The 12,501-nt window shown below is 39.1% G+C and overlaps 1 protein-coding gene across 1 annotated transcript; it reads right to left on the bottom strand.

Moving 5' to 3' along the window:
* Positions 1–8,024: 8,024 nt before the first annotated feature.
* On the bottom strand, positions 8,025–9,729 carry LOC143564931 (NAC domain-containing protein 83-like). The gene is made up of 3 exons (XM_077052070.1): positions 9,429–9,729; positions 8,403–8,665; positions 8,025–8,327 (listed from the first exon to the last, which is right to left on the bottom strand). Exons 1-3 carry the CDS (start codon positions 9,607–9,609, stop codon positions 8,049–8,051), a joined length of 723 nt encoding a protein of 240 aa, XP_076908185.1. The 5' UTR covers positions 9,610–9,729; the 3' UTR covers positions 8,025–8,048.
* Between the last annotated feature and the right edge of the window lie 2,772 nt (positions 9,730–12,501).

Raw genomic sequence — 12,501 nt, 5'->3', positions numbered from 1 at the left:
TAATGATAACATTATGTGCTCTGAGTACATGCGCTGAGTCTGATATTTTCACTCTTTTAAAGCAAGAATGCCTCCAACTAAAGCCAAAGGAATTACCATGACACCCGAGGGACTCGCGGAAATAATCGCGCAAGCGATTGCGACACATGAGGCCAGCAAGGCCGAATCAAGTCAGGGTCGTCAGAATGAGACCCCAGAACCCGAATCAGGAGCCTTGGACAAAGGATGCTCCTATAAGACATTCATGGCCTGTAAGCCTTGGCCATTCAAGGGAACCGAAGGGGCCATTGGGCTCTACAACTGGATTGACAAGATGGAGACAGTTCTCTCCATTAGCGGATGTAGTGAGAACCAGAAGGTCCTTTATGCGACCTGCATGTTCCAAGAGGCAGCTTCGTCTTGGTGGAAGCTTCAAACGAAAACATTGGGGCGAGAAGTTGCTCTCCACAAGACCTGGGAGGAACTGAAGGAGATGATGATGAGAAAGTTCTGCTCTCGCGCAGAAATCCAGAGTCTACAACAGGAATTCTGGAACCACACCATGGTAGGAACGGATATCGACGCCTACAACAACCGGTTCAACGAACTTTGCCAGTTGGTGCCAGACATGGCAAACACGGAGGAAAAGAAGATCGAGAGGTATATTTTTGGGTTACCTCCTGTTGTTAGGGTTCCGCTCAACGCCGCAGCGCCTCCAACCTTTGATGAGGCGGTAGCGCGGGCCATTACCCTTACAAGGGATACGATCCGTGCGGGTATGTTGACTACGCGCGGAATCGAGCAGCGAACCTCTGATCCCAAGAGGAAATGGAACTCTCACCACCGAGGGTCCGACTCCAAGCAGCCACCGTTCAAGAAGCAGGAAAGCGCAAAGGTTTACGCGATTCAGGCCGCGGAGCCACCACGAAAAGGATACAGCGGGCCTCGCCCATGGTGCAACAAATGCAAGTATCACCACGAGGGTGAATGCGCAAGAATCGAATGTGCCAAATGTGGCAGACCAGGGCACAAGACGATGAATTGCCGTGTCAGAGACGCTGGAGCAAGCGACAACTGCTACGCATGCGGGAAGCCAGGGCATTTTAGTCGGGATTGCCCGCAAAAGGGGAACCAAGCTCGCGGGAGAGCTTTTGTGATCGGCGCAGGCGAAGCTAAAGAAGAGCCGAATGTGGTAACCGGTACGTTTTTGCTTAACGGACATTTTGCATCTGTCTTATTTGATACTGGCGCTGACCTAAGTTTTATATCCGCTGAGTTTAAAGACTCCCTAGGCCTAGCAACCAGTAGGCTAGACACGCCTTATACTATAGAACTAGCCAATGGTAGGCAGTTATGCGCGAACGAAAGAACTGAACTATGTGTTATAGTCATGGGAGGTCACGGGTTCAATATTAACTTGTTGCCAATAGACTTGGGAAGTTTTGACATTGTGGTAGGTATGGATTGGTTAGTTGAGAACCGCGCGGAAGTTATTTGCCATGAGAAGCAGGTTCGGATCCCACTGTTGAACGGAGAAACCTTGGTAATTCAAGGGGAAAGAAGGGGAGTTGCGACGAAACTGATTTCGTGCCTAAAGGCGCGAAAGTGCCTAAGGAAAGGGTGCTACGCCTTCCTGGCGCATGTCGTAGAGAAGAAAGGAGATGAGCGAAGAATTGAAGACTTACCAGTAGTGCGCGAATTTCCAGAAGTTTTTCCTGAAGATTTACCCGGATTACCGCCGCCGCGACAAGTCGAGTTTCGTATTGATTTAGTCCCAGGAGCTGCGCCAGTAGCTCGAGCGCCTTATCGACTAGCTCCATCTGAGATGCAAGAGCTATCCAATCAGTTACAGGAACTATTGGATAAGGGTTTCATACGCCCAAGCTTTTCACCTTGGGGAGCTCCAGTACTGTTTGTTAAGAAGGATGGTTCGTTCAGAATGTGTATTGACTACAGGGAGCTGAACAAGCTGACAGTCAAGAATCGGTACCCCTTACCGAGGATTGACGACTTATTTGATCAGTTGCAGGGATCCAGTTATTATTCGAAGATAGATCTACGGTCAGGATACCACCAACTTAGGGTCCATGAGGAAGATGTGCCGAAAACAGCCTTCCGAACTAGATACGGCCATTATGAGTTCTTAGTGATGCCTTTCGGGCTAACTAATGCGCCGGCTGTGTTCATGGATCTGATGAACCGCGTGTGCAAACCATACTTGGACAAGTTTGTGATTGTGTTTATAGATGATATTCTGATTTACTCACGGACCAAGGCCGAGCATGAGCAACACCTGAGATTGATTTTGGAATTGTTGAGGAAAGAAAAGTTGTATGCGAAGTTTTCCAAGTGCGAGTTTTGGCTTAGAGAAGTTCACTTTCTCGGTCACGTTGTAAACGAGAAAGGAATTCACGTTGATCCTTCCAAAGTCAAGGCCATCGAAAACTGGGAAGCGCCAAAAACCCCAACTGAGGTGAGGCAATTCCTAGGACTAGCTGGCTACTATCGACGCTTCATTGAGAACTTCTCCAAAATAGCTCTACCTCTGACCGCGCTAACTCAGAAAGACAAGAAGTTTGTTTGGGGCGAAAATCAGGAAACAGCATTTCAAATGTTGAAACAGAAGTTATGTAGTGCGCCAATTTTGTCTTTGCCCGAGGGGATGGATGACATTGTTGTTTACTGCGACGCTTCACATCAGGGACTTGGATGTGTCCTTATGCAACGAGACAAAGTCATAGCGTATGCCTCACGCCAACTCAAGACCAATGAAAAGAACTACACAACGCATGATTTAGAACTTGGAGCGGTTGTCTTCGCGCTAAAGATTTGGCGCCATTACCTCTATGGTACAAAGTGTATAATCTTTACGGATCACAAGAGCCTTCAACATATATTTGATCAAAAGGATTTAAACATGAGGCAACGAAGATGGGTAGAGTTGTTGAACGATTATGATTGTGAGATTAAGTACCACCCTGGAAAGGCGAATGTGGTAGCAGACGCGCTAAGTAGGAAGGAGCGAATAAAAACGCTACGAGTCAAGGCTCTAAGGTTGACCATTCACGCAGATCTCTCTACCCGCATCCGAGACGCTCAGCAAGAAGCCTTGAAACCAGAGTTTGTTAAAAACGAATGCCTTGGGGGTATGGTTAAGAATTTGGAACTTAAAGAGAACGGCAATCTATATTTCGCTAACCGCATATGGGTCCCTCTCAAGGGAGGATTGCGTGAGCAGGTATTGAACGAAGCTCACAAAACGCGGTATTCCGTACATCCTGGCACAGACAAGATGTACCAAGATGTTAAAACGCTGTATTGGTGGCCCAATCTTAAAGGCGCCATCGCAACGTATGTCAGTAAGTGCCTGACGTGTTCAAAAGTAAAGGCTGAATACCAGAAACCATCAGGGTTGCTTCAACAGCCAGAAATTCCCATGTGGAAGTGGGAACAAATCTCTATGGACTTCATCACCAAACTGCCAAGGACACCTGGGGGTTATGACACAATATGGGTTATTGTGGATCGGCTAACTAAGTCAGCGCACTTCCTGCCGATCAAGGAAACCGATAAGATGGAAAAGTTAGCCCGACTGTATATTCGAGAAGTAATTTCAAAGCATGGAGTCCCAGTGTCCATCATTTCTGATAGAGATAGTCGGTTCACATCAAGGTTTTGGAGATCGTTACAAGGGGCTTTAGGTACTCGTCTTGACATGAGTACGGCATATCATCCTCAAACGGATGGGCAAAGCGAGCGAACAATCCAGACATTGGAAGATATGCTACGCGCGTGCGCAATCGATTTCGAAGGTAGCTGGGATACTCATCTCCCATTGGTTGAATTTTCTTACAACAACAGTTATCACACAAGCATTAAGGCTGCGCCGTTCGAAGCTTTGTATGGGCGCAAGTGTAGATCCCCACTGTGCTGGGCTGAAGTAGGTGACAAGCAAATGACTGGTCCAGAATTGATCCAAGAAACAACAGACAAGATTTTTCAGATAAGGGATCGCCTTAAGACAGCGCGCGACAGACAGAAGAGCTACGCAGATGTGCGAAGGAAACCATTGGAATTTCAAGTAGGGGATAAAGTACTTTTGAAAGTCTCTCCATGGAAAGGAGTCCCCCGTTTCGGCAAGCGAGGAAAGTTGAATCCGCGCTTCATTGGACCATTCGAGATCCTGGAAAGGATCGGTCCGGTTGCTTATAAACTCCGTTTACCCGCCGAACTCAGTGGAGTTCATGATACGTTTCATGTGTCCAACCTCAAAAAGTGCTTATCTGACGAAACGTTGATTTTGCCGATGGAAGAGATTCACATCGACAAACAGCTGCACTTCATAGAAGAACCTATAGCAGTAACCGATTGGAAAGAACAAAAGTTACGCAGGAGCAAAATCAAGTTAGTAAAGGTTCAATGGAACTCGAGGCGTGGGCCTGAATTCACTTGGGAAAGAGAAGACCAAATACGCAAGAAATACCCACACCTCTTTCAGAGCATGGCTTCTGCCAGCAACGTCTCCTAAATTTCGGGACGAAATTCGTTTAACGAGGGGAGAATGTGACACCCGGTAAATTCCCAATCCCTTAAACTAAGTAATCAACCTAATAATTAGGTGATTGTAAATATGAGCGCGCCATGTCAGTCAGCGCGTGCATTTGTTATGTGCGCCCTGCGCAAGCGCGCCATGTTAGTCAGCGCGGGCATTTGTTATGTGCGCCCTGCGCAAGCGCGCCATGTTAGTCAGCGCGTGCATTTGTTATGTGCGCCCTGCGCGAGCGCGCCATGTTAGTCAGCGCGTGCATTTGTTATGTGCAACCTGCGCGAGCGCACCATGTTAAGAACCAGCGTGAGCATATGTTATATGCGCCATGCGTGAATGTTTTGGCTTTATGTTTTCATGTAACTTAAACGTTATGTTGTCTATGGGTTGACCATCCCGCATGATGCTAAGGCGGGTGCATCCTACATCGTTTATGCGCGTGCGGAAGGGAACTAACCTCCCCGCATGGCGGGAACATTGAGAGCTAGTTTGTCTGAAGCTCCAAGATGGAATTGACTTCAACATAACTGATCACTATGTTGAAATACCAAGACCACCTGGAGAATCTACAAATGAAACTCAATGTCCCTAACTGCGAGAAGGTTACGCACCTACCCGCAGCAAAGAAATGTCCTACACGCAGAAAGCTATGCGCACAAAGTGATGCGCACAGAACACTTAGTCTATTCTCCAGACATAAGGAGATTACTCCCGCCCAAAAGGAAACAGTAGCGTGTTTCAGAGATTTTTCCACTTTTTACTGTACACTGACAAAAGTACCTGAAAAAGCACACTGTAACATGAAAAGTCAACTGTCAGCCACCCTATTCTCACCAACCCCAGACCTGCATGTCCTGTCCAAATCAAATCAAGATCTTTTGTCCACTCCTCCACTTTTAAGTAAACAATAAACAATAATAATTTCCATACTTTATCATCATTACACCTAGATATGAAAAGATTTCAATCCCCTAAAGCAAGGGATTGTGTTCCCTTGAGTTTGCCTATAAATATGTAACCTAAATTATCACCCAAAACACACTCCAAAGAACTGCAAACTTGCACTAAGCATCTCCCGAGCATCCGTTATTTTCGATTCCGTCCCAGTTACTAGGTAAGCCGAGGTTATAAACTTGAGATCTACTTTCCAACCCTTATATTCTCCTATTTCTTGATCTTAATATATATACTTCTTGTTATTTAATCGTATTCTAGACCTTCAATTCCGAGGCCAACACCAAGAAAACCCGAATCTCGATTAATCCCTTAACAAGAACCACAGGTGAGTCTCACAGCCCCTATTTCCACTATTTTCACTATTTAAACTGTTTTCGGGGCGAGGGACACGTACCTAAATAATGTTTTATCACGGTATACTTACAAGCTATGCAAGCGATTATGTGTTTAAGTTATGTTTCATGTTGAGTAATGCAAACGGTTATCTAAGGTTTTCGATGTATGTGCGCTAGAACTCGAGTAAGTGATCACTTTACCATTGGAACTCTAAGGGTAGGGACTGCTGGTTTGATCCACCCACTCGTAGGGGTCGCACCTCTTTGCATGGACGAGTGCCTAGTATGGTCATGGGGCAGTACTATGGGTTTGAACCCGCTCGTAGGGGTCGCGCCTCTTTGCATGGACGAGCGCCTTGTTTTCCGGCACAACGTCCGCGCGTAACCCGCGGGACGGAATTATTATTTTAGCTCGTAGTGGCAGCGCCACTTTGCATGGACGAGCACATGTTCCTGAAACGTTCGCGCGTAACCCGCGGGACGGTATTACTTATTTTAGCTCGTAGTGGCAGCGCCACTTTGCATAGACGAGCACAGTTCCCAGAAATGTTCGCGCGTAACCCGCGGAACGATTTTATCAGAATATGTTGATATAACTGTCTTACCAAGCATGTGTTTTAATGATGCTATCAGAATTATGTTTCAGAATGATTTGTATCAAGATTATGATGCAATACGATTTATCAAGTTACTAAGACTTGTGAACTCACTCAGTTTATACTGATTCAAATGTTTTTACGTGTCTTTCAGGAGATAACTAGGTAGCGCATGGAGTCACACTTAGAGCACCTCACGCTGAACATCTAAACTAGCTTTTTGGAAGATTTTAGTTCTATCCCTTCGATGCGCGTGGTTGTTCCCGCCGCGCATGGGGATATGGCGTGGAAATCTTCAACAATTTTTATACTTGGATGTTTTTATGTAAATTTTAAACAATGTAATGTATTTGTATTAAACTTTTCATGCGCAATGAAAATCTTACTTTGAATGTTTGCAATGGTCCGTGCTTAAGTATCAATCCCCACTCGCGCGCGCCCGGCTGTTTCCGCCGCTCAGGGCCGGGTGTGACATATTCGAATTCGTCGGCCTGTTGTACGGAACGCAAGCGTTCGTCCAACTCAGCCTGGAATTCCTTTTGTCGTGCCTCCGCCCATGCCTTAACTTCATCGAGAGTTTGGCGGGGGAATCTTCGTTTCTCAAACTGGGTATCGGTGGATCTTAGTAGGCGATCATTTACTGCACTTGCCCCAGCATGAGTAAATGGGGTAGTGTTCGTAAAATTTACTTCACTTGCCCCGGCTTGGGTAACCGGGGTAGTGTTTGTAAAAACTGTGTTGCCGGTATTCCCCCCAGTAGCTGGGGTTGTGGTTACCGGAATTTCTCTAACCATCTTTATAGAAGTTTGAAAAAACTGGAGAAAAATGTAGTTCTAGCTTTATGCACGGATGGCGCCAATGAAGAAACACTAACCAGACCCCGGGCAGGTTACTGGTAACCTGGGGGTTAGATAGATGTTTCCCACGAGGGGTGAGACCCTGAGAAGATGGTTCTTCTGATAACCTGCAAAACAGACACCGTGAGCTTGTCACTGAGAAGGAGGGTGGTCACAAGGAGGAACCCCCCTCCCCTTCTCAGTGACAAGCTCACGGTGTCTGTTTTGCAGGTTATCAGAAGAACCATCTTCTCAGGGTCTCACCCCTCGTGGGAAACATCTATCTAACCCCCAGGTTACCAGTAACCTACCCGGGGTCTGGTTAGTGTTTCTTCAAAGTCATAATCAAATAATTAAAGTTAACAATAACGTAACCATAAGTTTGTCACTAACTACATTTTATAAACCACTTTTCACACAATATATGATCATTTTAAGTTTTTAACCATAAATAATCAATCAATTAAAATAAAGAACCAAGTTTAGGAAACACTATAAGGTAATGTTTAAACGTTTCCAAACACCCCTCTAGTCGTTTTCTTATTATTTTGTACTTATCAAATACGTTGATTGAAATAGATATGATAACCAATGTAAATATATAAACCATCACCACTAACATTAAAACTTTTTAATCTCATTTAAATTAGATTATTATTATCATTTTCATGGGAATCTTGAAAACGAAAGGCTAATAATTAATATTAATATTAATAAATAATAGTAATCTACTACTAAGTTAAATTAAACTAAGGATTAACTTTATTTAAACGAAAAAAAAAAGAATATAAAATTTTCTTTAATTGGAAACATCATCGAGTTTTCGGCTATTCTCTTCATGCTCGTCACACGAACCACCATCATCTGTGATCCCGCTTGAACCAGAAGACGATGAATCCGGTGTTATATTCAAATCGGTTCTTTGTTTCTTGCTCGTAGCCATGAAATCGTAAAAAAATGGCTTTGATTTAACCGATTTACACTCGCTAATAATCCCATTTCCCGCTTCGTTATTCTTGCTAACTTTACTTCCTTTTTTCTTTAAGAAAATTCTACAAATAACCCAATTTTCCGAACCCTGTACAAAATAAACGAATTGTTAGCTAAATGTGTATGCTATTTAAATCAAAACCGTTATATAAATGAAAGAAACCTTTGTCGGGTTACTGGGTTGTGGAGTTGCGAGCCTGTACTCATGCATGATCCAATCAGTTCGTGACCCGTTTGGTGGTTTTCCTCGGTAAAACACGAGTGTTTTCTTCATGCCCACAACTTGATTGTTCCCTGAAGTGACAATTTGTTTATCTAACCCGGTTGCTTTCCAATACCCGGATATAGTAGCCCGATTTGATCGGTTCCCATTAGGGTATTTCACTTCTTTTGTGCTGAAAAAAAATCTTTCTTGCTCACAATCACCTAAATTGAACATACATAACAAAAAAAAAAACCTTATTGTAATGAATACTGTATGAATTTGAAGAAAAATTGAAACAACATTAATAAAAATATATATATAATAATTATTATGAAAGTAAATATATAAAAATAATATTTTCAAGAACAATAATTATGAAAGTAAATACATAAAAATAATAGTGTAATCAACTAATCAAGGCTTATAATCATAGATAGTATTCCAGGGGAAATTTTTCTATAAAAGTAAATAATAGTTATGAAAGTGATAATATTCATCTATTTGACGTCGCGGGTTCAAATCTCACTCATGTGTTATATTTCTGAATTTAAACCCGGGTGAAGCGTCATTACATGGATTAGGTCTCACGAATCGAACCCCATGCATTTCAAGGGCCTTGCATGTGTTCGTCGTTCAGAAAAAAAGCAGATAGAATTTTGGTGTGAATCATTTGAAACGAAGGAAAAAAGCCAAGTAGTGACACTTCTTTAAATAGGTAAATAATTTAAGTTTTATTTTATGTAAAATACTAAAATTACTCTAGATTAAGTATTATTACGCTAACGTTATGGTAACAAATGTTTTGCTATTTAAAAAGTATAACATCATAAATCACTCTTTTCACACATTAAGTCGACATCACATGTAAAAATTTCATTTGTACCGAATCCCACCTCTTCATATATATCTCCAAAACAATTAATGATTGCTCTATTTATGTTAACCCATAAATTGCTAATAACAAAACATGTACAAAAATGTTACCTGGTAACTCCCAAGGATCAGACTTGCAAACATCAACTTCAGGAATGATTGAAGCAGGCAAAGTCAAAGATTGTACTTTACGCTTCAAGTATTGTACAACCAGTTCTTCATCAGTTGGATGAAATCTAAAACCAGGTGGCAATCTTAACACAGCATTTTTGACAAAGTTCATTTTTTCCATATTTTGTCGATTAATAAAAAAAATGAAAATAAAAAAAATTAATATAAAATAGAAAAAATAAGGAGTTTGGAGAGATTAAGAATAATAATAAGATGAAGAGGATGTTGTTGTGTTCGTGTGGGTTGTTTTATTTATAGTAATGGTTGGAGATGAGATGACCGGAACAAAGTGTGTTTGGCGTAAATAAGACTCAACTTACTTCTCTCAATTGACGGAATATTATTATAAAAATAGAAATAATAAAAAATATTATAAGTTGTCGTCTCCTATCTTGTTTATTTTATTTTGATTTTTTATGGTATTAAAAGATCTATATGTTGGTTGAGGACCTCAACAAGTGTGTCAAGTTATTTGGGAGTTTTTTTTTTTCTTTTTTTTTTTATGGAGTCGTAGTTTAATCGAATATCTGAAGTTTTGGATACCTGAAAAATTTGAATAGCGAGTTTTAATATCCGAATTCTAATCCAAAATTTAGGATCTTCATATTTCGAATTTTGATATCTGAATTCAAAGAAAATTATTATTAAAAAATAAATAAATAAACTTTAACAATTCATTCATAGTGTTTACTTCAAAATAGAAGGCAATATGCGCAATTAGTTTAATTTCATCACACTCTTTTTGAATATCAAAACCAAGTCTAACTAACATTCATAAATCATGGGTTATTTAATTACTTTTAAAAATACATTTTATATATTTTTTTAAATCCCATATCCAACTTTTTTTCCAAGTAAGTTGTTTTTTTAATAAATTTTTATTATTTGATAACTTTAAAAATATGTCCTAAGTTTTCTAAAGTCACTATCCTATCCAAAAATAACGGATAACGGCCATTCCAATGAACCTGGTTTAAAATACACAAACTACAATTTATTAGTTACTTACGTATGTGGAAAAAAAATTGAATCAGAAATAATAAAAATTCGGATAATCTGAATTTCTTGTAGTTTGTGTATTTTAAACTAGGTTCATTGGACTTAAAAGAACATAATATGAAAACAAACTTAATACGATTTTTATTAATATTGCAACAAAATTTCCAATTACTAAACATCAAATTACATAGTGTTATCAATATTGATGTCCCCTAAACATTAAAGATCATATAGTGATCCAAAACAAAATTCACTTATCATTTTATAACATTATGATTTGATAATTTAAAAATAAAAACATTGATATATTAATAAAAGAAAAACCCCAAAAAGTTGAAGTGGTTGGATGGATGATGATTACCATTACAATGGATGGAAAATTTGTAACATCGTTTCATTTTGGGATACAATTCACGTCATCAAATCTTTAGTTGAGTCCGGATTCGGATTGCACCGTTTTCAACCTTTGTTTGATAGTTGTGAGTTTCTTTCCACCTCGGAAAACTATTTAACCAATTTCTAAATTCGTCTTAAGAGTTATGAGTCGTGACGTACCCATGCGATGTATGCAATAAATCAATAATTATAAATTTGAATATTTGTTTTTAGAACAACAGCTATATTATTATTTTTTAAGAAAAAAAACCTATTTAATGAGAAACTAGATAGAACCTACATAATAAATTTAAGTATTGATCGGTTTCTTTTTTGTTTTTTGGTGTTTTAGTTCATGAACAAACCAAAATTTTATATTCATTTATAGTTTATCGTTGAGAAAAACATTACCGTTACGTACTTATACGTTGAAAACAAATTTGTTCAAGAATGTATAGAATAATATCTTTGAGGTATTTTTAAATTTTAAACATTTTACTTTTTTTTTCTTCTGTAGAGTAAATTGAACAAATCAATCGAACTCTTCTTTATATATTTGAAATCGTCTCGTTAAAAGCTTAACTTTAGATGAACTTAAATAAGCTTGAGTTAAAAGCAAAATTACAGCATGAATATGCTGTTTAATTTTATCTCTAATTAAAAAATTATAATAATAAGAAATTAGTTTTAAAAGGTTGTATCTAACTGGTCAATAATGGTTAATAATGTGTTAAATTACAATTCTAATACATAATAGCTTCTAACTAGATTTTAAGAAATGGATATATATTTTTTAAAGTAATCATATATTCCATTAAAAAAATTAATGTTTACATCGATACAGAAGACAAATGGACAACAAATTGTGTCGTTAGCCCTTTCCGGATAACAAATCAAAGTTTTTTAAAAATAATATTCATCGAACGTGAGGTCATAGCATTACTATCATCGAACGTGGGATAATAACATTACTATTCATGATTCGTTGGACACGACTAAGTAGCTTAACAGCCTCGGGCATAATTTTTCTAATTTTTTTCAAAATGATGTCTCTTATTTGAAAGTTTAAGTCTTAAATAATTATCAACAAAAGTTTAAAGCTTAATATTTTCATAATACATGTTCAATTTTTGACAATTTTAACGGTAAAAGTAATTTTTGATGTATATAAAAGTGACCGTTTCATCAATGATAAGTTTAGATGCACAAGTGTAGTTTAAGTTATAAAAACTAGCTTTACATAAAAATTAACATTTCTCTAATCATATTTACACTATATTTCCCCTCAAAAAAAATTCTAAAATAATAATCCAAATCAACCCGAACCTTTTTTGTACATATAAAAAAAAGCTATATATTTTAATCCGTAAACTCAAGTAACCAACTAGTTTTACCGTCTATCGTAACAAAATGAGAGTGGTTAGAGAGGAATAAATGTAAATGGTCCTGCATGCTTCCAAAACGACGGACACACACGTCGTACCGGTGGTGATATAATTGTGATACGAAGCAAAATTCGAAATGAAATTGGTGTCCACATTTTCATGATTTCCTTGTCTCACTATCTTGGATCATATTTTTGAATATGCTACATTTAGCTAAAAATTTCACAACTACCAAAACACTTGTTTGTCATTTA

The sequence above is a fragment of the Bidens hawaiensis genome, unplaced genomic scaffold (assembly GCF_021521415.1).
Source record: "Bidens hawaiensis isolate Kalapana, Puna unplaced genomic scaffold, B.hawaiensis_p1.1 tig00022178_1, whole genome shotgun sequence".
Classification (NCBI taxonomy): Eukaryota; Viridiplantae; Streptophyta; class Magnoliopsida; order Asterales; family Asteraceae; genus Bidens; species Bidens hawaiensis.
The sequence above is the reverse complement of the archived record's forward strand: the minus strand, read 5'-3'. Positions and strand labels throughout refer to the sequence as shown.

Bases quoted from the DNA above. Each gene is read 5' to 3' on its own strand.
- LOC143564931 (XM_077052070.1), bottom strand. From the start codon at position 9,609: ATGGAAAAAATGAACTTTGTCAAAAATGCTGTGTTAAGATTGCCACCT. The intron at 8,666-9,428 runs GTAACATTTTTG...TGTTCAATTTAG, and splicing joins TGATCCTTGGGAGTTACCAG to GTGATTGTGAGCAAGAAAGA. The intron at 8,328-8,402 runs GTTTCTTTCATT...TATTTTGTACAG, and splicing joins AACCCAGTAACCCGACAAAG to GGTTCGGAAAATTGGGTTAT.